Source organism: Sciurus carolinensis, chromosome 5 (genome assembly GCF_902686445.1).
Source record: "Sciurus carolinensis chromosome 5, mSciCar1.2, whole genome shotgun sequence".
NCBI lineage: Eukaryota > Metazoa > Chordata > Mammalia > Rodentia > Sciuridae > Sciurus > Sciurus carolinensis.
Genome location: NC_062217.1, coordinates 79253822 through 79276048, shown reverse-complemented (window position 1 = coordinate 79276048; position 22227 = coordinate 79253822). Strand labels below are relative to the sequence as shown.

At 34.1% G+C, this 22227-nt stretch overlaps 1 protein-coding gene across 1 annotated transcript in view; it reads left to right on the top strand.

The window, feature by feature from the left end:
- LOC124985618 (ankyrin repeat domain-containing protein 36C-like) overlaps positions 1-22227 on the top strand; it is a 129252-nt gene that overhangs the window by 11401 nt on the left and 95624 nt on the right. The window contains exons 6-11 of the mRNA XM_047554326.1: positions 10113-10179; positions 11661-11715; positions 11805-11959; positions 14112-14166; positions 15746-15844; positions 21754-21824. Of these exons, the coding sequence (XP_047410282.1) occupies positions 10113-10179; positions 11661-11715; positions 11805-11959; positions 14112-14166; positions 15746-15844; positions 21754-21824 (502 nt within the window). The remainder of the gene's footprint in view (positions 1-10112; positions 10180-11660; positions 11716-11804; positions 11960-14111; positions 14167-15745; positions 15845-21753; positions 21825-22227) is intronic.

The following is a 22227-nucleotide window of genomic DNA, read 5'->3' as shown; positions in this document are numbered from 1 at the left end:
TAGAAGGTAGTGATTAGTATAGGATTTATTGCAGAGCTTTCTTTTTTTCTTCTGGTTTTGGGGATTGAATCCAGGTTCTTAAACAAATGCTCTACCATTTAGATATACCTCCAGCCCATATCTCAGAACATTTAAAACTTTTATCCCTAGAGATGCCAGAATTATTCACTTCATTCCAAGTATAATGTCTACCCATGGAAAACAGTGTCACAACTTTGATTTTCTGAATTAGGTATTTGTGTCTTAAAATGTCAGTTTAGTAAGAAATCTCCTTACTTTTCCCTGGGAGCTGACTTTTCCACCATCCTTCTTGGATCTCCCCAGGACCAATGAATTCCTTAGATTCAGGGAAGACAGTCCTCTTTTACTACTCAGCTGGAGGGGGGAAGAAAGCACTCTTTAATCATTATTCTGTTTCTCTAATTTCTGTCAATTCTGTTGCTGCCATGTTGCTATTAGAACTGGTCTTGCAGTGTGGTAAGGGTTAACTTTTACTACCAGGTGTCCTGACTGATCACTGTCACTATGTCCTCATGGAAATGCACACTTAGGTTTCACTGTTACACTCTTTTTTAAATTCACATATACATGCGCTGTTATGTTCACTTAAAATTCCCAAAGCAGCAGCATTCTGCTTTGGTATGTGGGCCACCTAGCTTTAATCACACACATTGTGAACCACTGACCGTGTCTGTCCTCCACTTAAAGCCTTATTTGGAGCTGGGGACATGCACAAGGCCCTGGGTTCAGTCCCCAGCACCACAAATAAAAAAAAAAAAAATTAAAAATAAAACCTTATATAGAGTCAACGTGTCAGCCAAAACCTTCATGGTGAATCATTCTTTGAGGCTTCTATTTGTTTTTTCAGTGAATATTAGTTGGAATCATTTAAAAACTATTAGATAATTTCAAATAATGTCCCAGGAAGATACAGATCTGTATCAAAAACCCTCATTACATTCTGTGAAGCACATTTTTTTTGATCTAAGGAGTTTTCATACCACTGTTTCCAAGGGGGAAGGGTGATAATTTTGATTGGCATCTCTAGTGATTTTATTCAACTGTGATGAAAATTTCCCAAGATAATTGCACCTGTGCCTGAAGGTTTCAGAATATTTCAAGTTCTGTCTCATAGGGAAGTCATTAAACAGAATTCAACTTTAGATTTTTTGGATCTAAAATTGATTCTTTGGATGTAAGAGAGTTAGTTAAATTGCATAATGACTCATCTGTATCCATGTATAAAAGAGGCACGAACATGGAGATTAAGCATCATTCTAATAAAGATCTGGTGGTTCCATTCGACATGATAGAGAGGAATAATATCAGACCAAGTCACATTTTGCCATTTGTTAATTTTCTTCCCTGGGTGCAACTGATTATCTTCATAAGAGGGAAAATATATTATGTAATTTAAGGATATAAGATATTTATAAATAAGTTATACTACAAATTATTCAAATCCTGATTTTTCCTAAATTATAAGACCTAAAGAAGAACACAGTCAATATCCAAAATAAAAACTTAATAGTATTTTCCAATAACCATAACATTTGAATATTAAAACCTGTGACTACATACACTTTGGGTTTCAATTGGGTTTCCAAAATAGTTCAGCATTAGAGAACTAATTATTACTATTTCTCATAGCCTGTTTTAATATTATCTCCTTAAATCTTCATAACAACCTGGTTGGTGAACTAATGCAGTACAATCTTATTTTTTAGAAGGAAACTTGAGCCCAAGAGAAATGACTTGTGCAAGATCAAAGAACTATTGGTTACAGAGAAAGGATCTAAGTTCAGGACATTTTTCTTTAAGTGAAGCTATTCCAGTTAATGTATTGAGCTGTATTGTCCTTGATTCATGATCATTTCACCTTTCTTTTTTCTTCTCTAATTACAAGCCTATGGGTGCAGTGGCACATGACTAAACCTCAGATGCTTGGGGACCTGAGGCAGGAGGACCGCTTGAGCCCAGGAGTTCGAGACTAGCCTGGTGAAACCTCAGCTCAAAAATGAAACAAACCAAAATGGAAAAAAAAATACAAATAATTCTATGGTTAATAAAATGTTTACAGAGCTTACATATTTGAAATGCATGGGATAAAATTCTGTTATTTAGCTCTGATGATGTCTAAAATTCTCTTGAGTTAGTATGTTTGGTTAATATTTTTCATTTGGTATCAAAATACTAATTTTATTTTCTATATGTGACAATAGGAAAATTATTTTTGATTGTACAAGAGCAAAACCTAAAATTGGGGCAAGTACCACAAAAGGTAAGACTTCTAATAGTGAATTTCTCTTGTTGTTCCTACCCTATTTTAAGTAAGAATAAAAAATGTTTTGATCACAAAGAAGCAGTGAAAAAGTCAAAGCATCAATTGCATTCATATTTTTTCTAAATTTTTTATAATAGCTTTGAATACAGTATTTAAGAAGTTAATTATAGGAACTTTATAATCTGAAACAATATTATCTGAAGAAGTTTACATTATTAGTTTTGCCTGTTACATATTGAATATAAGATATTTTATGGATTTTTATGTTTTGTTACATAAATTAGAAAAAAATTTTGAAATTGGTAAGTTGTGTTTCCTCTCTAGTGACATAAAAGCAACTTGAACTTCTTCTAAAATAGATGTTCTTTTTAACTACAAATGTTGACACCTTATTTGCACAAATAATTGGTATTTACTCTGACATTTCCATATATTCACTTCTTACTTAAATCTTATTCACCCTTCCTCCTTCACTTTCTTTCCCTTCTCTCACTCCCACTCCTAGTAATATCTCTTCTATTTTTCAGGTTCTTATTTTTTCCATAATCCACATATGAGGGAGAGCATGTCATATTTGGCTTTACGTTTCTAACTTACCCTGCTTAACATGATGTCTACCCTTTCCACTCACTTTCTAGTTTTTTTCTTCATTCATTTCTTCGTGGATTTCCTTTAAAGTTTCTGTTGAGAAACTGCTCATTTGATAGGCTTACTTTATAAGTGCTTTAGCTCTTCTGTCTCATAGCTTTCAACATTCATTCTTGATTTGTATTTGGCAATTCTATGTAATATAATATAGAGTGATTTTTTTCTGGTTAAGTACACTTAGAGTTGTAAATGCTTCCTGTACCTGATTTCACATACCTTTCCCAATATTTGGAAAAAAATTCTGGTATTAGTTCACTGAACAATTCTGTAATGCCTATAGCCTATACCTCTACTGCTTGGTCTATACATATGATTCACAAATTTTAGTCATTAAACATGTCTTCTATGTTCCCTTCATTCTTCTTTTAATTTCTCAGTAATTTGACATTTCATTAATATTGTCTTTCAGCTCTGATATTCCTTCTACTATTTGGTCTATACTATGGGTGTAATATTAACTGAATTTTTTATTTGAGGTATTTAGCTTTTATTTTCAAGATTTTTGATATTTTTCAGAATCTACGTTATATTCATTATATTGCTCTTTCCTATCCTGCATTATATTCTTTAATTTATTTGCATTTCCTTTGAATTCAATCATCATTTTGGTGTTATTCTTTTGAATTCTTTTTCTGACATTTCATAGACTGCAATATCTTTGATATTAGTTATCATAGTTATGAAAATTCAAAGACATGTTTTTCTTTTATTTCTGTATTGATATTTTGTACATCTATAGTTCTACATTTATGTGAGGGCCTTCTTAGGAAATAATTTTCTCTTGATATGTTGCAGGCTATTGGTTTGTTGTGCATTGCTGAATTTATTTCCAACTGCACTTTGTAGTGTAGTTTACCTATGACCTCTCTGGCTTTGTTTCACGAGTTTTGACAAGGTTTGTACTGTCAGAATCTGAGGGACCAAATTTCTTTGAACATTTTTTTAAAAAAGCAGAGTCATGTTGTTGGCAATAGTGTTGCAGACAGTGGTATATCTAGAATGCCCCCCTATGGGCCACTCTCCCAGCTGTGTCAATAATGTGCTATCTACAAGTGTGCAGGAGAGACCCAGACTGAGGACCTTTGTAGGTACAGTGTCCATAAGTGTTGTGTCATTTTTCTCTGCTCTTGCAATAGGGTGAGTATTCAGAGACTGTATTCTAGTCCATACCTACTTGGGTCAGTCATGTTTTATGGGTTTTTATATCCCCTATTCTTTAAGTTGAAATATTTTCCAAGTTTGAGTAAGGTGCATTTCCTCTCACCTGTGCTGTTAGTGTCATGAAGTGGCAAAGCCACCCACCAGATGTGTTCAAGGCATGGATCTGGATCCCCAGCTCAGAGGGAAGAAATGAAACAATAACACTCAGAACATAAAAACAGTGCAGATACAGATATATAATATCAATCAATGAACAAGGAAAACAACCCAACACCAGGAAGCAAAGGAGAAAATTGTGATAGAATCAATTAAACTGTCAAACATTCATAAAATTATAATTACCTAAAAAGGGACAATGAGACCCTGGAAATTAAGAGAGGAAATAATTCTGACAGTATAATAAGAAATAAGATAAAATGAAACAAAATACCAAAATAATAGCATAGAAAGTATAAATGGCAAATGAAAGAAAAATGAGTCAAGAATTTTTTCCCTGTGAAAAGTACGGATGAGTCACTTATTTCTGGTTAGGTGCACATACTGTCCAGGGACTATTAGTCTGTGCACAGTAGTATGTCAATATGTGGGCAGCAACAAGGACTGTCTGTTCTGTGTGCCCAGAGATGTGGCATGTGTCCAAGCTATAGCATATTCTCATGATGCTTCAGACTTGTGTATTGGGCATCAGTCAAACCAGAGAGTTTTGTGCTCAACTGTGAACCTTACAAACCACATAATTTGTTTTCCTTCATCTTAATGGTCTTAGAATGGTAGCTCTCTTGACACCACATGCAACTGCTCTTGTTTCTCATCACATAGGGTGTAACCACCCATGATCCATTCTACGAGAAGCTCCATGTTGTTCAAAATATTGGCAGGGTTTTGTCCATCATGTCCTTAAGCCACAACTTTGTTGTTTAGCCATTTCTCATCAAGTCAATGCAACTGATTGTTCACAGGGACTATGTATTATTATTATTATTATTGATTTTTTCTCCCCAGAGCAGTTAGTCCTAAAAATGGATTTTCTATGCAGTTACTACTACAAGTGGATTGCATTTAGTAAATTAAGATTATTACAGATAATTTTATCACTAAAAATGATTTGTGGCACTAAAACAAGAAGGAATATTCTATCATTTTATCATTTTCTTGCCTAAGCATTAAATTGAATAGTTTGTTTTTTGTGTATTTTCAATTTCTTAAGGTTAGGAGATAATATCCATATCTGGTTGCTTTCATCTTTATTCGCAATTTGAAGGTGACTGTGTTTTGCTGTAAGTTTAATATTTTTTGAATTAAAAACTTTTTGTCTCTGTGGTAGTGGTAATCCAATCCAAGGCACTGTACATACTGTGCAAGTGCTCTACCACTGAAGTGTACCTTCAGCCCCTATGAAAATTTATATTTTAGGGTGGTTTTGGATGCACAGAAAAATTGAGAAGAGGGTAAGGTATAGAGATTTTCCACATTCCCTGTACCTTCCACAGATTCATGTCCTCCTCCATTATCAGTTACCCTCCATCAGAAGGGTACACCTTTTACAAATGATGACTCTACCTTGACACATTAATATCATCCCAGTCTGTAGTTAGCATTAGGGTACATTCTTGGTCCTGTACATTCCATCTGTTTGGGTAAATGAGAGATGACATGTATTTACAATCTTAATATCATATGCAGAACAGTTTTGGTGTCCTTAAAAGTTCCTGATCTCTAAATATTTATCTACCTCCCATATCAAATAACCTCTTGCAACCATTGATGGTTTTACTGTATGGAGAGTTTTGATTTTCTCAGAGTAATTGTATAGGTTGAACACTACAATATATATCTCTTAAAATATTTAAAATTTTAAGGTTCCAAGGTAATGAAATTTAGTCATTTGAGGTAGGATTTTTCTTTTTTCTTTTTTTCCTTTTGTGGAGCTAGTGATTGGACACATAGCATGATGCAGTCTAGGTATGTGCTCTTTGCATGGACCACAATTCCAACCCTTGTTTTGTACTTTTAAAATTTATTCATAAACATATAATATGAGGGCATATAGTTTACATGCTGAAAAAGCATGATATCTGTAGATATTTGCCACATAATATGGAGGATTGAGGGGAATGACATCACACTGGATGGCGCAGCAGTTTTGAAATCATCTTGCTCCGTTTGGACCAGGTGGCTTCCTTCACAATGGAAGAAGACAACCTCAAGAGGCTATAGTTTTGTAAACTGTTAACAAAAAGCCTTTTACAACTACCTTGCCATTAGAAATAAGACTAAGGAATGAATACTAAATATGAGTTAAAATGTTCTGCTTGCTTTTAGGGATGAGTATGAAATCAATTTATATTGTTATAGCAGGACCAGTATTCTTTTTAAAAGTTATTATTATTATTATTATTATTATTATCATCATCATCATCATCATCATCATCATCATCATTTCAGTGCTGGAGATTAAACCCAGGGCTCATGCATGCTACGCAAGCACATTACCACTGAGCTCCATCCCCTACCCTCTTTATCAGCAGATTCTCTGTCATGGTAAATGCCAAGAGAATCACATTGCCTTTTGTTTCTTACCTTACATGAAAAGGAAAATGAGTTTTCTTTCCCACTAGAAGTTGGCACATTCTGCAAGCTCGAGTGAGTTAATAATGTTTTTAAATACTTTGTCATATCAGCTATTACTCCTTGGCAACTTGCTGCTAACTCTCTAGAGTTTCTTTTTAAATTTCACTATGACAGTGACGTATGGATCAAAGGGTTTGCGTTCTCAAAGGTGTCATCTTTATAGTGTTTCTTTCTATGGAAGGTAAAACCTTCTTTTCACCATGCATAAGGTAGAGAAATCAGCTAGAACTAAGAGATTTGTATCTTCACTAGGATAGCATTAGTGGGTGTAAGTACATTGATTTCTATTGGACTCTTCTCAACTTTAAGCCAAAATGTCTTTGTAAGTAATCCCAGTCCCTGGTCTGTTGCCTGAATTTTGCCATGCCACAAAGGATACTTCCCACACATTTGCTTCCTTGTGAAAGAGTATTTCATCATAACTTGGGCAATTTTGACTGAAAATCTGGAGAAGCTGTTGTATGTCCTAACAAAAGAAGCATACTCTCTTATAATTGTTCCTTCTGCTTTTAGTCCAGAAAACAAATGAGGTTTGTTTGATACTGTCAGCTCAATACTAGTAATTCTACTAATGATATTTTCTGCCAATTTTTCATCTTTCAGTTAGGATAAGACATAATATTTTACTTTTTAGTAACAAAATATGATGAATCCCATTCTTTGCCCTTGCATTTGATAAATACAGAAAAGGGGACATAGGAGTTCTTAATGCATTGTCAGTCTTCAGTATTATGAATATTTATTCTAGAACCATCTTCCTATATGGTCCCAAAGAAATACCTTATAATAAAGCATTAGAGTCATATACTTTTAATATTTTCTATTTTCTATAGTTGATTAAAGATTTTTTAAATCATTTTCTTTAATAGTGTATGAAAGTTCTAAAGATGACCCCTTAATCAGGTAAGATTTTATAGATCTTAAAAATTTGTATGCTAACCTATTCAGGAATGAAAAGAAAAAAAAGATCTACTACTATTTGTGAATATTCAAGTCATATGAGATGTTTATCCCTTGTATCTTACAGTCACCAGAACAGATGTAAGCAACTGTCCTTCAGAGTGGTTAACTAATTGATTCATGATCCCATAATTAACAAATAGCTGGCCTGAGGTTGACATTCAACCTGTCTGGCTGATAATGCCGTTTTCTTGCCCCATTGCCTAGATTGATAGGGATATGTGGAGCACTATGATCACAATACAGGTATCAGGTCAATTCAGAAAGTCATAGGTAGTTATGTTTTAATTCTGGTAAATATTTTACCTGAGGAACCTGCTTATCTAAGAGTTTGTTCTGAAATCATTGACAGTTGTTCTGCTACCCAGTAACTTTTTTTTAACTTTAAAACTTTTAAGGAAAATCCCATATAGCTGTGCTCATAGGACAATGGTTTTTCATAAGAAAGATTAGACAAGCCCAGAGAGGAATTATTTCACAGGAAGTGAATAAAAACCATGTGTAGGACATTCTATATAAATTAAATTTAGCATTGATTTAGAGGTTATTTTAATTGATTTCTTTACTTCCTGATTTCCCAGTTCGTTTATTCCTTCAGTTTGTTTGTTCTATGAAGACTCAATTTTCTAGTTTTTTCTCTTTTTTCTATGACTTTTTTCACTTTCTTTTCTGCTCTTTTGCTGTTTCTTTTGTTCTTTTCCAAAAATGTTTGTCAACTAAAAATTCCTTATCTTTTTTTCTGATAGACTCAATAAAAAGTAGAAAAATACTAAAGATTTAAGAGATCTTAGCAACTAATCCAAGTGTCCTATAGTACCTCAAAATGTGTTTAAAGTACTGGCTAAATGATGCTTATGATGCTGAACCTGAAACTTAGAAGATATTAAGAAAACTTTTCTGATACAGAATATGGCAGCAATGAAATTTTGAACTTGGGTTCCTTAATTCCAATTTAGTCCTCTTCCTTATTTTTATTCTTTAGGTGAAGGTTTTGTTAATAGAATGGGAGAGTGAGCTTAGGTACCCAAGTGAAGAGGATAAAAATGGAATTAGGAAGAGACCTCAGTGGTGCAGTATCAGAATGGTATTGACAGAGAAAGGGCAAGGTTGAACAACAATGGAACTGTGTTGGGTAGGAATGAGGGTTTGGAAAAATGATCAGGATATTGGAGTTTATGACCAGTTTGATAAAGACAAAACAAGAATTAATGACCCAGAATATCAGGGTCTATGTAGAAAGGCATATTAAAATGGGGGTTGAAGGGCATCCTGAATAAGTCAACAATTTCTTGTTTGTTTAATTGGAGGAAATGACAAACTTCAAGGTTTTTGATGAAGGAGGTTAAAATAATTTGATCCACTGGGCAGAGGGAGTCCACAAAGCACATAGGAATATGAGGGTGGCAAAGAAACTCTCAAGCATGAGGGAACTTGAAGTTGCTAGCCCACATGGATCTATGGCCCAGAGCAGGTGTCCACTCATTTTTACCTTTTTTCCCCAACTCAGTGATATCCTTCCTATGCACATGAAGGTTAGGGCTTAGGAATGACTGGTTGGCAAAGGCATCATGGAGCTTCAGTTGTGTAGTTGATAATATGCTTATACTGAGGCCAGTGATCGAGACACCATTTAGGAACATGGAAAGGGAACTCCAATATTGGGTCAATTGTGCCCAATTTTCTCTCTGGAATCTGTATCTTCATAGGATATAGATTTATTTGTTTACTGCCACTGAGTCCTAAAGAAGAGGGACCTGAGAGTGTCCACCAACAGGAAGGAAGATATTTAGATAATACTTTAAGATTTATAATGTTTCAGTCTGTCTAGCAAAATTATTTCAAATAACAACATTTACATACATTCTTTGACTTTTGCACATTCAAATTTCAAGCATTTCAAATGTTTCAGGGAACTCCGTGTTCTGTTTGTGGGTAAAGGGATGCAATAGGGTCTTTTTAGTAGAGAGTTTCCATGCTGAAGAACCAAGACTGCCACTTTGGAGTTTCTCAACTTACTCTTTGATCTAGAGATAAAAAAAAAAAAACAAAAAACAGAGAAAAGTCTCTTTCTACCTTGCTTTGGGTTATTAGAGACTGTTTTCAGTTCAGGAAATAAAAATTATGTTGATCATTCATTGGATTTTCAGTTCAACTTTCAAGACCAGACCAGTTTGTGAAGATAAATTATTCTCAGGTTCTGCCAACATATTGGCTGTCACTTTTTGAAATGGAACTAAACTCCTTCATTGAGTATTTCATAGACTAGGAAAATTGGAGGCAGAAAGAAGTAAATTTTTTCTAAAAGAGGTTATAATTTTATTAATATATCATCAAGAAATATTGATTTAATTATATTTAAACTTTCACCAGAGTTTACTTTTTGAAAATCTGTGCTGACCCATTCTTATTGTTTATTTTTACTCTAAAGATGTTCTGATAAACCTGGTCCTAGTGATTCTACACCAGATGAAGGCAACAATCAATCTGATACCAAGGTAAAGTGCTCTTTTATGAAGTTAATTTTCTTGCTCTGAATTTGGTTTTTGAGGTGTTTGTTCTTAAAGTTAATCAATGATCTCCTTGTCAGTTTATTTGAAAATATGCTCAGAAGAAACCACTCCATAGAATTATGCTGATTTCTTTTTATTAATATATATTTTAAATACCAATATCAGGAGTAGCTAGAATAAGGTTTGCAATATTTTTAATATTTTTGACATGCATAAATGTAGAAAAATAGATTTGTAGATAATGAAGTATCCTAATATAGTCTACATGGTATGTCTAATAATCAAGTCTATTGAATTTCTAAAAATGTGGTTTAAATTATATTCTTTTTCAAGGCTTAGGATGTTTAAGGTCAGGTGAGTTTTCATGAATTAATGTGAAAAACAAAAAACAATTGAAGGAAATGTTATAAGTATGAAATTTGGAACCAGAATATCTCCTTTTGAGTCCCAAACAATGTGCTACTAAATACATGTTCTCAAGCTCCACATTAAACTTTACCATTCTGAAAGTATTTCTCTTTCAGAGGGAAATATTTGAAATATTTTTTCCCATTTTTTAAAAAATTTTGGTAGTAATGTTACAGATTCAGATAGTGGTTGAAATCATTTAAGTTCAATTCATTATATTCTAAAAAAATTAATGTTTTATTATAGAATTACTAAGAAAAAAGCAAGTCTAATGTAATAATAATGAGTCAAAAAGCATTATTAGTATGAATAAATATCTTTGTTATATTTCTTATTATAACCAACTCTTAATTCCTTTCATTTGTTGGCTTAAACTTATAGTCAGTTGACCAGTCATATGTCCTATGTTGTTTCTTTCTCCTTCCTTACCTTGTAAAACTGACTTACTCCTAGTAAACATTTCTTTAAGTTTGTTCCTTTAGCCATCTTTTTAACCATGGTTGGTTTATGTCATTAATCTTTTTGTCATTATTCTTCTCTCTCTTAGAATCATTTGTCTTTAGCTATTTGACACATAGGATGGAAGCAAATTATGCTGTTTGTGATTCCAACCCATTTGATTCATAAAATACACTTAAATCTCAGATAGTGTATTTTCCACCAAGAGTTAGTTCGTATAAATGTATATCATGAAAACCTATTCAAAATGTCACATGTGATTATTTTATATTTCTTAAATTATTAGTTTTGCCATTAGTACTCTAAACTCTTCCACATGGCTACAATTTTTATCCTAGTTTATTTGGGTTTTTAGTAGTTTTGTAATAATCAGTTAGAGGTAAAGACAGTAACATTTTGGAGATGTCTGTATCATCTTTCATAATACTCATCCCTTGAGAAAGATGTAGGTTAGGAAATTGTAGAATTAGGTTTGAGTATATATCTAATGACTCAGCAACCTGTGGTCTTACTGTTGCATCATGGAGCAATGGCCAATATTATAATTACTTTATCAAATTGGGTGCTTACTACACCCAAAGCATTTTTTTTCTTCCTAGAATGTTGCAGAAGATAAAGAATTATATGAAGATTTTCAACAATCCAGTAAAGATGGTAAGCTATTTGAAGACATCTTGTGCTGCTCATTGACTTGAAATAACAGACATTTTCATGTACTCTTTACTTTGTTTTCACTGTCATAGAAGCAAAATCTGTCACAGGAACACAAGAAAACAAAACCGTGTTTGACCACGGTGGTACTGAATGTCAAAAGGAAGACAAAGCTGGAGTCAATTTTGCACAATCAATCAGTATAAAGCACTCTTATAAGCCTTCCTTTTCAGCTACTAACTCAAAGGTGAGGTGCTTTTAAAACATTTTCCCTGTATCTTGTTATATATCATCTAATATATGCACATAATAATGACATACACCCGGGAGAAAAGCATCAGGATACAAGGTCATAATAAAATACAAGGATAGCAACAGGTGAAGTATATGTACAGGATTAACTTTTATAGAATTTGGTGGGAGTGAGTCATCATTAGGCATGCCATTGTGGATGGAAAGAATTAGAAAACAAGTCAAAAGAACAGCTAGAACAATATGAAGCTGAGAAAGAGGGATGTGTAGGAAGAATTCATTTAAGAAGGGCAAGATATATCCAGATTGAATAAGATTCAAGATGAAAGAAAGAGTGAATTTTAGGACAGTAGAAACTCTATCATTAAATATGATAGAAACTACATTCTTCTGAAAAACAGAGTTGATTTTAATGAAGAACTTAAAGAAAATGTAATCCTCACTTGTTCTAAATTTAAGGAGTTTGTAGTTCAGATGTGGATTGTGGAGTTGGAGTAGGAGTGGAGTCAGTGAAGATCTTTCTGTTGTGAATTTAAGTTCATGAGAATTGGAAATAGCCAGCCAGTGAATGCTTAGGAGGAAGACATTCTACTTAGGAGAGAGTACAGTGGATCACATCTGTCTCTCATTTTACTCAATATCCTGAAATAACCAGAAAGAGGGTGTGGGATCACCATTAGCATAATTATTTTGTGATTATAATGTGTAGAAAAAATTCATGTAAATAAGTGCTTTGCATATTTTAGATGATTAATAAATCAAAGTAGTTTTGATTCTATTCTCATTAAAGATTGGAATTTTTAAATTTAGAAATAATGAATTATAGACAAGATGATTAAGATGGTAATTATTAAAATTGGCGCACATTAATTTTACAGGAATTTCACTGTGGTGTATTTGTACAAGTTTATGGCCAATTTCACTCCAAAATCTGATTTCTTTCTTTCTACTTCTAATTTCTTTCTCTATACTGATGATATTTCACAGTGAAAATGTCTCCCTCTATATGTTTCCTGAAATAAAGATATTTTCTTCTGAGTCTGATTTATTTTTTTCACATTATGCTTTCCAGTTCCATCATTTTCCTGAAAATGACAGTTTCATTTTTCTTTATGGATAAAAAATACACCTGTGTGTATATATTCCACATTATCTTTATCTACTTATCTGTTGATAGGCACCTAGGATGATTCCACATCTTGTCTATTATAGTGTCATATAAAATATAAATAATGCACTATCTCTTAAACATGCTGACTTCAATTTTTCCAACAAATACTGAGGACTGGTGTATTTGGATCTGACTCTCTCTATTTGAACTGCAGTGTTCTATCCATGGCTCAATGCACTACTTCATGGTGTACCTACACACCAGTCAGAGAGTACTCACTGTATTCTGTGTTCTTCTGTGCCACCTGTTTCTTTTCTCCATTTAATGTCATTATTATTCATTAAATGGAAGTACTTTGCATGCTCTACCCCATTGGTATGAAGAGTTAGGTAAAGGAAATATATAGAAACATATTTCTCAGTACCTTGAGTTATTTTCAACTGCTTTACATTTTGAATTTGTAAACCCTTGAAGATTAAAATAAAGAAACAGCAACACTCTTCCCTTTCTATCTAACAAAATGCAATCCAACCTGTCTTATCACACCATTTATCTCATTTGGATGGTAAAATCATTCTTTGAATAGAATGTGTTTCATATTTTATATTGAATAATAACTGGTACAGTTGTAAGAAATATTGAAATCAGTTTTTATTAAATATCATCTACTGGTGAGAGATGCTAAAGAGTTTCAGGGTTGCTGAAGTTAGGTCCTTGTGGGAATATGCACATCGGTTAGTAGGTTGTCAGTAAATATGTCTCCTTGTTCTTCATCCTGGATTGAAATTTTTTTTCCATATGAAAATAAGAATTCCACAGAATCTGGTGGGATTATATGAGATTCTGCTCTGAGATGTTTCAGTTTTCCATAGGGGCTTGACTTACTTTTATCTCACAGATTAAAAAAAAAAAAAAAAAACTTGAATTGCTTATTAAATTGCGATTCACAATTCTTTATGTCGCACATTAATGATGTAACCTTTACCAAATGGTCTCTGAGAGTCAGCTGAAAAAAACTTCATATTCTTTATTTCAGCATTTATCTGGTGATGATAATCAAGGAGAACAGAAGATAGGAAAACATGTGGAAGGTAAGAAACATATATGATAAGCATTTCTTATGCAGGACCATTATTTAAAACCTGAGTCCTAGTATATTCTAATACTTGAGATCAAAGGATATAAAGCAAATAAGTTTTATAGCACTAGTTTTAACCATCAGGTTAAATAAGAAATACTGCTACAGAATGTAAATTATCAGTTCTATTTCAAGAGATGCTCAGACCAAAGGAAATTTTGGGAATTAGAAAGAGGAGAGTAGAACACGTGATGAAAGCAAGAAAGATAAGGAGTACAGGAGATAAGTATTGGGGAATAAAACCAGTGTGTGGAGTGGAGGGAGGGATATTGACGGCTAACATTGGAAAGAGGAAGAGTAAGATATTTAAGATGCAGGAAGAATTTGTAAGATTCCAGAACGAAAGCTTGTCTGAGAGGTAAATTAATTTTTCATAGATTTCCTGTCTTTCTAACTGTTTGGAAACCGTTGAATTGATTCTGTTCACACAGAGCAATGGTGTGTTGACCATAGATAGAATACAAATCCATATGGTCAACCTGGGTGTATGTCATTAAACATCTCATGAGATACTGGTACTGTCTAGAGTGAAATAGAGAATGGGGAAAGAGGAAAAGATTGTTTGTGGAGTGATTGCAAAGTCAAAGTTTGATAAAAAGTCCTACATAGATTTGATGACTCCTTATAGAGCTTCAAATGGAGGGACATCAACCAGAGTAATCTGTGGCAATATTTTAAGTAGTACATTAAGGTAGAGGAACTGGGAGACAATCAATAGAGACTACAATCCTCCAACACTTGAATGAATCATCTATTGAGGACCATTTCCAGAGTGTATATTCTGGTTGAGCAAGTCTTTGTGTCTACATTTCTAATGTATTCTAAGGTGTTTCCAATGCTCCTACTCCCTAGACTACCTTATGAGTAGCAAGAGAATGGCTGTCCCTTTAGGAAAATCTCAGTGAGGAGCCCTGGATCATAGTACAGGAAAGAGCATGTCTCTTGACAACTGGAAGGAGATATTGTGGAAGAAACAGAATGCATTTCATCTTGCTTTGGTGTATTTGCATTCAGTAGAGAGATGAGAGTATAGTGGTCCTGATTTTACTGGAAGAATGGGTACTGTCAGCATTTCATAACTGGAGCTACATGTTTCCTCTCTCCAAAGTACCAGGCACTGGGACTCTGTTTTACATCCCATTGTTATTGACATGAAATGCATATTATTCTAGGAACTTTGACTGTTTTATTAAAACTAGCTATTTTTCCATGTTGTATCTGGTGGTGTTTGTTCTTTAGCCTAGGGTCTTGGGCCTGCTCTGGCTATACACTTTTACTGAGCTCCTTCTTCATTGTTTGAGAGCTAATTTTTGGATAATGTGGTAATCTCAGGAAAAATCTTGAAAAGTTCACATCAGAGGCATTGCAAAGTTTAATTCAAAAACAAAATGTTTGCTTTTGGTATAATCTTCAAAGTTTTTTAAACAGAAATTGTCACTAGATATCTGATAAATCTGTTCCAATTCAGTTAATGTTGTTTTCCTGGTGAGAACTACATTTCTGTGCTTACCTTCTTTTATGTTATTTTTCAGATGTGGGTTCTATGTCTTCTCATATGGGTGGATCAAGAAATGATATGGTGGCTAAATCAGAGGATACCACAATTGACAGTGTGTCCATGTCCTCCAAAGGTATGGAAAGAGAATATTTTTCTGTCATTCTACAATTCCATATCTGAATTGGTAAGTAAAGACAATTTCCTGTGATGAAAAATGTATTGTATGATTCCCAGGACCATTATTGAAACTGTGTACTTCTAAATATGCAGAACAAATAGATGTAAGGACACACAAGGGTAATATGATGGATGAAATTATTCCTATCCTTTATTTTAGAGCTATGTGCTCATATTCACACATCAGTCTTGATTTTGTCCATGCAGGGTCCTGCTTTTGTCCTTCAAGCATTGTGCACATTTCTCACCACCCTTCTGTACATTGGTCTAGGTACACATTCCTTTATATTGTTTTTTAACTTTGGAAACATAATCTGACTTTTGGAATGCTAACTGCATTTTTTATGAAACCTCTATTCCTGATGTTCCCCAGTATGTTTTGACCACCTGACTATAGTAACAACAAAGAAGCAAACTCACAGAAACTAATTATCATCAAACCTAAGCATGTGTTTCCGCTGTGTAGTGATTCAGAAGGAACATGAGTGGTTTTGTCCTACTGACGTTCAGTAATGTATGTGCCATTTGCTTTTCAGTGTTACAAGAGAAAATTCCTGACTTGAAGGTAATTACATGTTGATTTGTATCATGAATGATTAAGTGTATACTGTATAAATATATAATATTTGTTTCATATCTGTCTTCCAAACCCGTCCAGTCTACCACTACAAAGCAAGATACTCTTCCAAAGAAATTAATTGGGATGAAGAATATGAGGATACTTCACTCTGGTAAATTTCACATAACAATTCTCTCAAAAGTAATATATTTAAACATGTGAACTGTTGGCACTCTTTGTCTTCCTAATTCTCATTTTCTTCTTCTAAATCTGAGGGAAAGATTTGACATAGTAAGTCCAATGTCCATGTTTGCACACATGATGAAATATAAATATGTACAAGGGTAAGGAAAAATGTTTTAATGCATGTTGATTCTTCTAAGTTATTCATGAGAGAGAATCCATTTTGATAAAATGATACGATCATGGGATAGACCTTATTCTAATTAGGATCTATTGAACTTTACTTCTTTTTTTTTTTTGGGTGCTGGGGATCGAACCCATGGCCTTGTGCTTACAAGGCAAGCACTCTACCGACTGAGCTATCTCCCCAGCCCCCTGAACTTTACTTCTTTCCCTCCCCACTCCCTGGTAATTTTGTGTCAGTTAACACATATCAACAACAATATTCAAACTCTGGTTTTGGATTGCCTTGTTTCACTTAGTACATTCTCCCAAACCATCCATTTACTGAAAAATGTCATGAAGTCATTCCTCCATATGACTGATTAATATTCCATTATTTTTATATACCACAGTTCCTTTTATCTTGTTTTTTCAGTTGATGGGCATGTTGGTTAGTTCCAGAGCTTAGCTATGGTGAATGGGGCTGCTATAATTGTTGAAGGGGCTGTGTCACTGTGGCATGCTAATTTTAAATCTTATGGATATACATGGAGGAGTTGGATTTCTGGGTTATATGGTAGTTCTATTTCCAGTTTTGTGAGGAATCTTATACCACTTCCCAGAATTGCTTGCAGCAATTTGCTGTCATGCTAGCAATGTGTGAGTGCATGCTTGACTCCACATCCCTGCTCAATTTAGTGGCTATTTGAATGCTTGATCATTGCATCCCAATGCAAGCAAGATGGAGTCTCTGTCCAGTTTTAATTTGGATTCCTCTGATTACTAGTGAGGTTGAATATTTTTTCACAGATATGTTGGTCATTCTTATTTCTTCTTCTGAGAAGTGCCTGCTCAATTTCATTGCTTATTTACAGGCTGGTTGGTTTGTTTTTCTGGTGTTCAACTTTCTGAGATATTGTGTATCCTGGAAATTTGCACTTTATCTGATGTGCAGTTTGGAAAGATTTTTCTATTCAGCAGGCTCTCCCTTCATACTCTTTGAAATGTTACTTTTACTATAGACAAGCTTTTTAAATTAATGTCATCCCATTTACTGGTTTTTGATTTAATTTCTTGTGGATTAGGTGTCTTGTTACTGTACCAAGATATCAAGTTGTTGTGCTTGCCATTGTTTTAGTAGGGGTAGGATTTCTGGTCTAATTTCTAGGTCTTTGATTCACTGAGATTTGATTTTTGTGTAGAGTGAAAGACATGTTCACTTTCATTCTATTATGTACAAATTTTGAGTTTGCCCAGCACCATTTGTTGAAGAGATTATCTTTTCTCCAGTGTGTGTTTATGGCCCCCTTGTCTAGTATGAGATATCTGTATTAATGTGGGTGTGTCTCTGTGTTTCTCTTCTGTCCCATTGGTCTGCTTGCCTGTTTTGGTGTCCCTATCAAGCTATTTGTGTTGCTGTAGCTCTGAAGTTGAATTTAAGCCCTGGTTTTCTGATGACTCCTGTTTGTGTTTTCTAGCTAAGGATTGCTTGAGCTCTTCTGGGCCTCTTATTTTTCCAAATGAATTTCATGGCTGCTTTCTCTATTTCTATGATGAACATCAATTGGAGTGTTAATGTTAATTGCATTCAGTCTGTGTCCTGCTTTCCCTAATATGACCATTTGACAATAGTAATTCAGCCTGTCCAAGGACACTAGAGCTCTTTCCAACTTCTCAGAGCTTCCTGAATTACTTTCTGTTGGTCTATAGTTTTCATTGAAAATGATCTCCCCCTTTTTGTTACCTTTATTCCTAAATTTTATTTTTTGGAAGTTCTTTTAAATGTTCTGGTTTTTTTAATTTCTCTTTCAGCTGATTCATCTTTGGCTTATAGGAATGTAAATGATTTCTGTGCATTAATATTCTATCCTGCTACTTTGTCCAATTCATGTATAAATTCTAGGAGTTGACTGGTGGAGTTTACTGGTTTTTTAAATATAGAATCATATCATGGACAAAAAAGTATTTTGAACTCTTGTTTCCCTATTCATATTCTCTTAATTTCTTTCATTTGCCTAATTACTCTGGCTAGAAATTTATGGACAATATTTATTAGAGGTGGTAACAGTGGCCATTCCTTCCTTGTTTCTGTTCTAGAGGGAATACCTTTAGTTTGGGTCCATGGAGAAGATGTTGACCTAGGGTTTGTCCTCTCTACCTTTTGCAATGTTGAGGTATGTTTCAATTAACTTAAGTTTTTCCCATACACTTAAATTGAATGTATGCCCAATTTTTTTGTGAACTGGTTATTGTGTATCTCATGAGATGATCCTGTGGTTCTTGTCTTAAGTCTATTTGTGTGATGTGTTACATTTTTGATTTCTGTATGTTGAACAAACCTCACATCCCTGGAATGAAACCCACTTTATCATGGTGCACTGTCTTTCTAATGTGTTTTTGAATGTAATTCACCAGTATTTTATGGAGAATTTTTGCATCTATATTCATCAAGGATAGTGGTCTGATGTTTTCTTTCCCTGCATGCCTTTCTGTGATTTGGCTATCAGGGTTATACAAGCTTCTTGTAATGAGATTGGACGGGTTCCCTCCTTTCCTAGTTTTTGGAATAATTTCATGAGGTTTAATGGTAGTTCTTCATTAAAGACCAGTCAAATATTTTTAAATTGTAACTTTTTTCTCAGATACATCTGCCTTCTCTTTTCTGTGTTGGAGTCACTACATTCTTAGGACATCACAAAGATGGATGATTACACATTAATTTTTCCCCCAATATTTATAAATCTTTACTGGAGAGGTGGACAGAGGGCACCAACATAAACTTTTATATGAGTGATGCAAACACTTTTTGTGATCTTAGGAGTTTGACAGCAATCTAGTAAATATGGTAGCTCATCACTTAAAATAATATTCTTTCCAATATGACACCCAGTCTATTGAGTACTTGATTTGTGTGTGTTGTACATATGTTCACACTTTGCATTGTGTGTATGATAATTCATGTGGTCAGGATCATATTAACAAAGTTAAATAATATATTATTTTAGATAAATTGTGAATATACAGGATAAGAAGATTCACTGTTGTGGATTCATATGTCCACAGGAAAGCCATGACAGATTTACTCTACTGTATTTCCCCATTACTGTTAGATTTGGTGTTGTACAGTGTAGAGAACAATGATTCAGGATCCAGAGAAGTCACTATGAATTATATATCCAAAGTTACTACTGCATGTCCATACTTTTTCTTGTTTGTAACCTTTATCTTCTGTTCTTTTTGTTGTCTATAATTGAGATTAAATCCCATTCCCTTTTGCATGCTAATCATGTGCTTTAACACTGAGATTTACGTCCAGATCTCTCTTACAAGTTTAGGAGTCTCATAGATACTACTTGCAGGACATTCCAAATAAAACACCTAAATGATTTCCCTCAAAATAGAAAGGTGCATAAAAGTATAACCAAAGGTAAACAGTTCAAGGAATTCATTTCCCATCTCATCTGATATGTTTGGTTTTGTTTAGTTGTGAACAGAGACTCCTTTCCACACACCCAGGTTTGTATTTTCATTCACTAGGGAAACTTCTTTCTTCACACATAACTGATCCTGGATATATTACTTCCATTGAAGTCAAAGTCCTGTTTGTATTGCACTTCTGCCTTCTACTTATTCATTTTTTTCCACATATGCGTATACCACTCATCTCCATCGCACCCATAACATAGAGTAATTTTGTTCTGGTGCACATACATCTGTGAACCACTCTTTGAGATTATTCATCCCTGAATTTATTAACCTTATATAGGAAACTTTCATAGGATGTGTTCTGTTTGATTGTCTTTATTATTTCCTTAGTCTCCCCTATCCTCTGGCAATCCTCATCACCATTCAGAATATTTTAGAAAAAAAAAAAACTGATTCCATTGAAATTTAAGAGCTGCCATTCTCTCTTGTAAGGCCTTCCAAGATCTCATCCATTATTTAGTTTGGCTGATATCCTGATACTTTAACTCTCAGCCCAGTTTGACTTGTAGAAAAATCATCCACCACAAAATTTATCTCTGTTTGCACTTAGAAGAAAATCACAAACTAAATGTGGGGTTAAAGATATAAAGAACACTGACAGGATGTGGTGAATGAATGGTCTCCTGTGTGAAGCTCAAGGGATATATATATAAAGAATCAGTGTACAATTTGCATCATTATGGTCCAGTAGAAAAACTTGAAAATTTATGGAAGCCCAAAGAACGAATCACAGAAAGATAGTAACAGTGATGTAGTCTTCATTCAGCAGACAGAATCTTTAGAGAAGACATTTTTCAGAAGGATTCAAAAAAGCAAGTCAAATATAAGGGACAGGGTCTTCATTTAAAAGTAAAAATATCAATTTGAAAAGTCATATTGATGAACAGGGTTTTTTTTAAAGTTTCTATTCTGAGATAGAGAAGAATGAAAAGTGTTAATATCCATGTGTCTATGGTATTTTAACAATTCATTTCTGAGGTTACATCATTTACCTTTGGTGCTGAATCTTCTACAATCCTTAAGTCCTTTGAATCCAGTGATTGTCAGTGCCAAGTGGTTTGGGGAAGTTTTGGCTCAGTGGAAATACTTCCTTCAAGATCAATAAGTGCTAGGATCAATGAACACTTCTGCAATCCCAGTTACAACACCCCCACGGGGGTATTCAAGTCAGCCTAGGCATAGTACAGGGGCAGGGTCTCAAAAGACTATAAAAGGCCTAGAAATGAAATTCAGTTGCAGGGCTTTATCCAGGTGTGCACAAGCCCTGCATTCAGTCCCAGGACTATACTGAGCCCCATGCAAGAGTAACATAAATTTTGACATGAATAGTCATCCAAAATTTAGGCTTATTATAAATGTGTATTTGGGAAGTTATAAGTAAATTAATATTAGAGGGTTTCCTTTCAACTCTGATGGAGAACCCACTTTTATAACTGTTCTGAGGAGCCTAAGTAAATTTGTATATTTGTCAGCAGAACCTCATTCAGATGTGACACCAGAGGATGGGGCAAAAACTCTTCATGGCACTAAGAAGAAGTGGACAAAGGTTTGTAAACTTGTCTGTTTAACTTCCTGGTTTCCTATAGTTTTCCTTGCTTTAATAATAAAATTCAATTTCTGAATAGCTTTATAATCCATAGATCATCATTTCATACCTAAGTCAGAGAACATTTCAAATGGGTTTACAATTACAATTGCTTTCTGAATCCATCGTATTTTGTAGATCAATGTTATCTTGGTGTTGAAGCACAGTTTTCTGATGATTTCTTGTGCTTGCAGTTGATAACCTCCTTCTATCATCATTGTATTAACAACAAATAGAAGGGCTTAAAATCCGGGTGGAATTTTGAACAAACAGTGTAGTAATGGTCAAGGAATGCATTCATGGTAAAGACTGGTCAATTCCAGTGGCTCAAAGGGTGAATTTCATATTACCAGTCATTAATGTC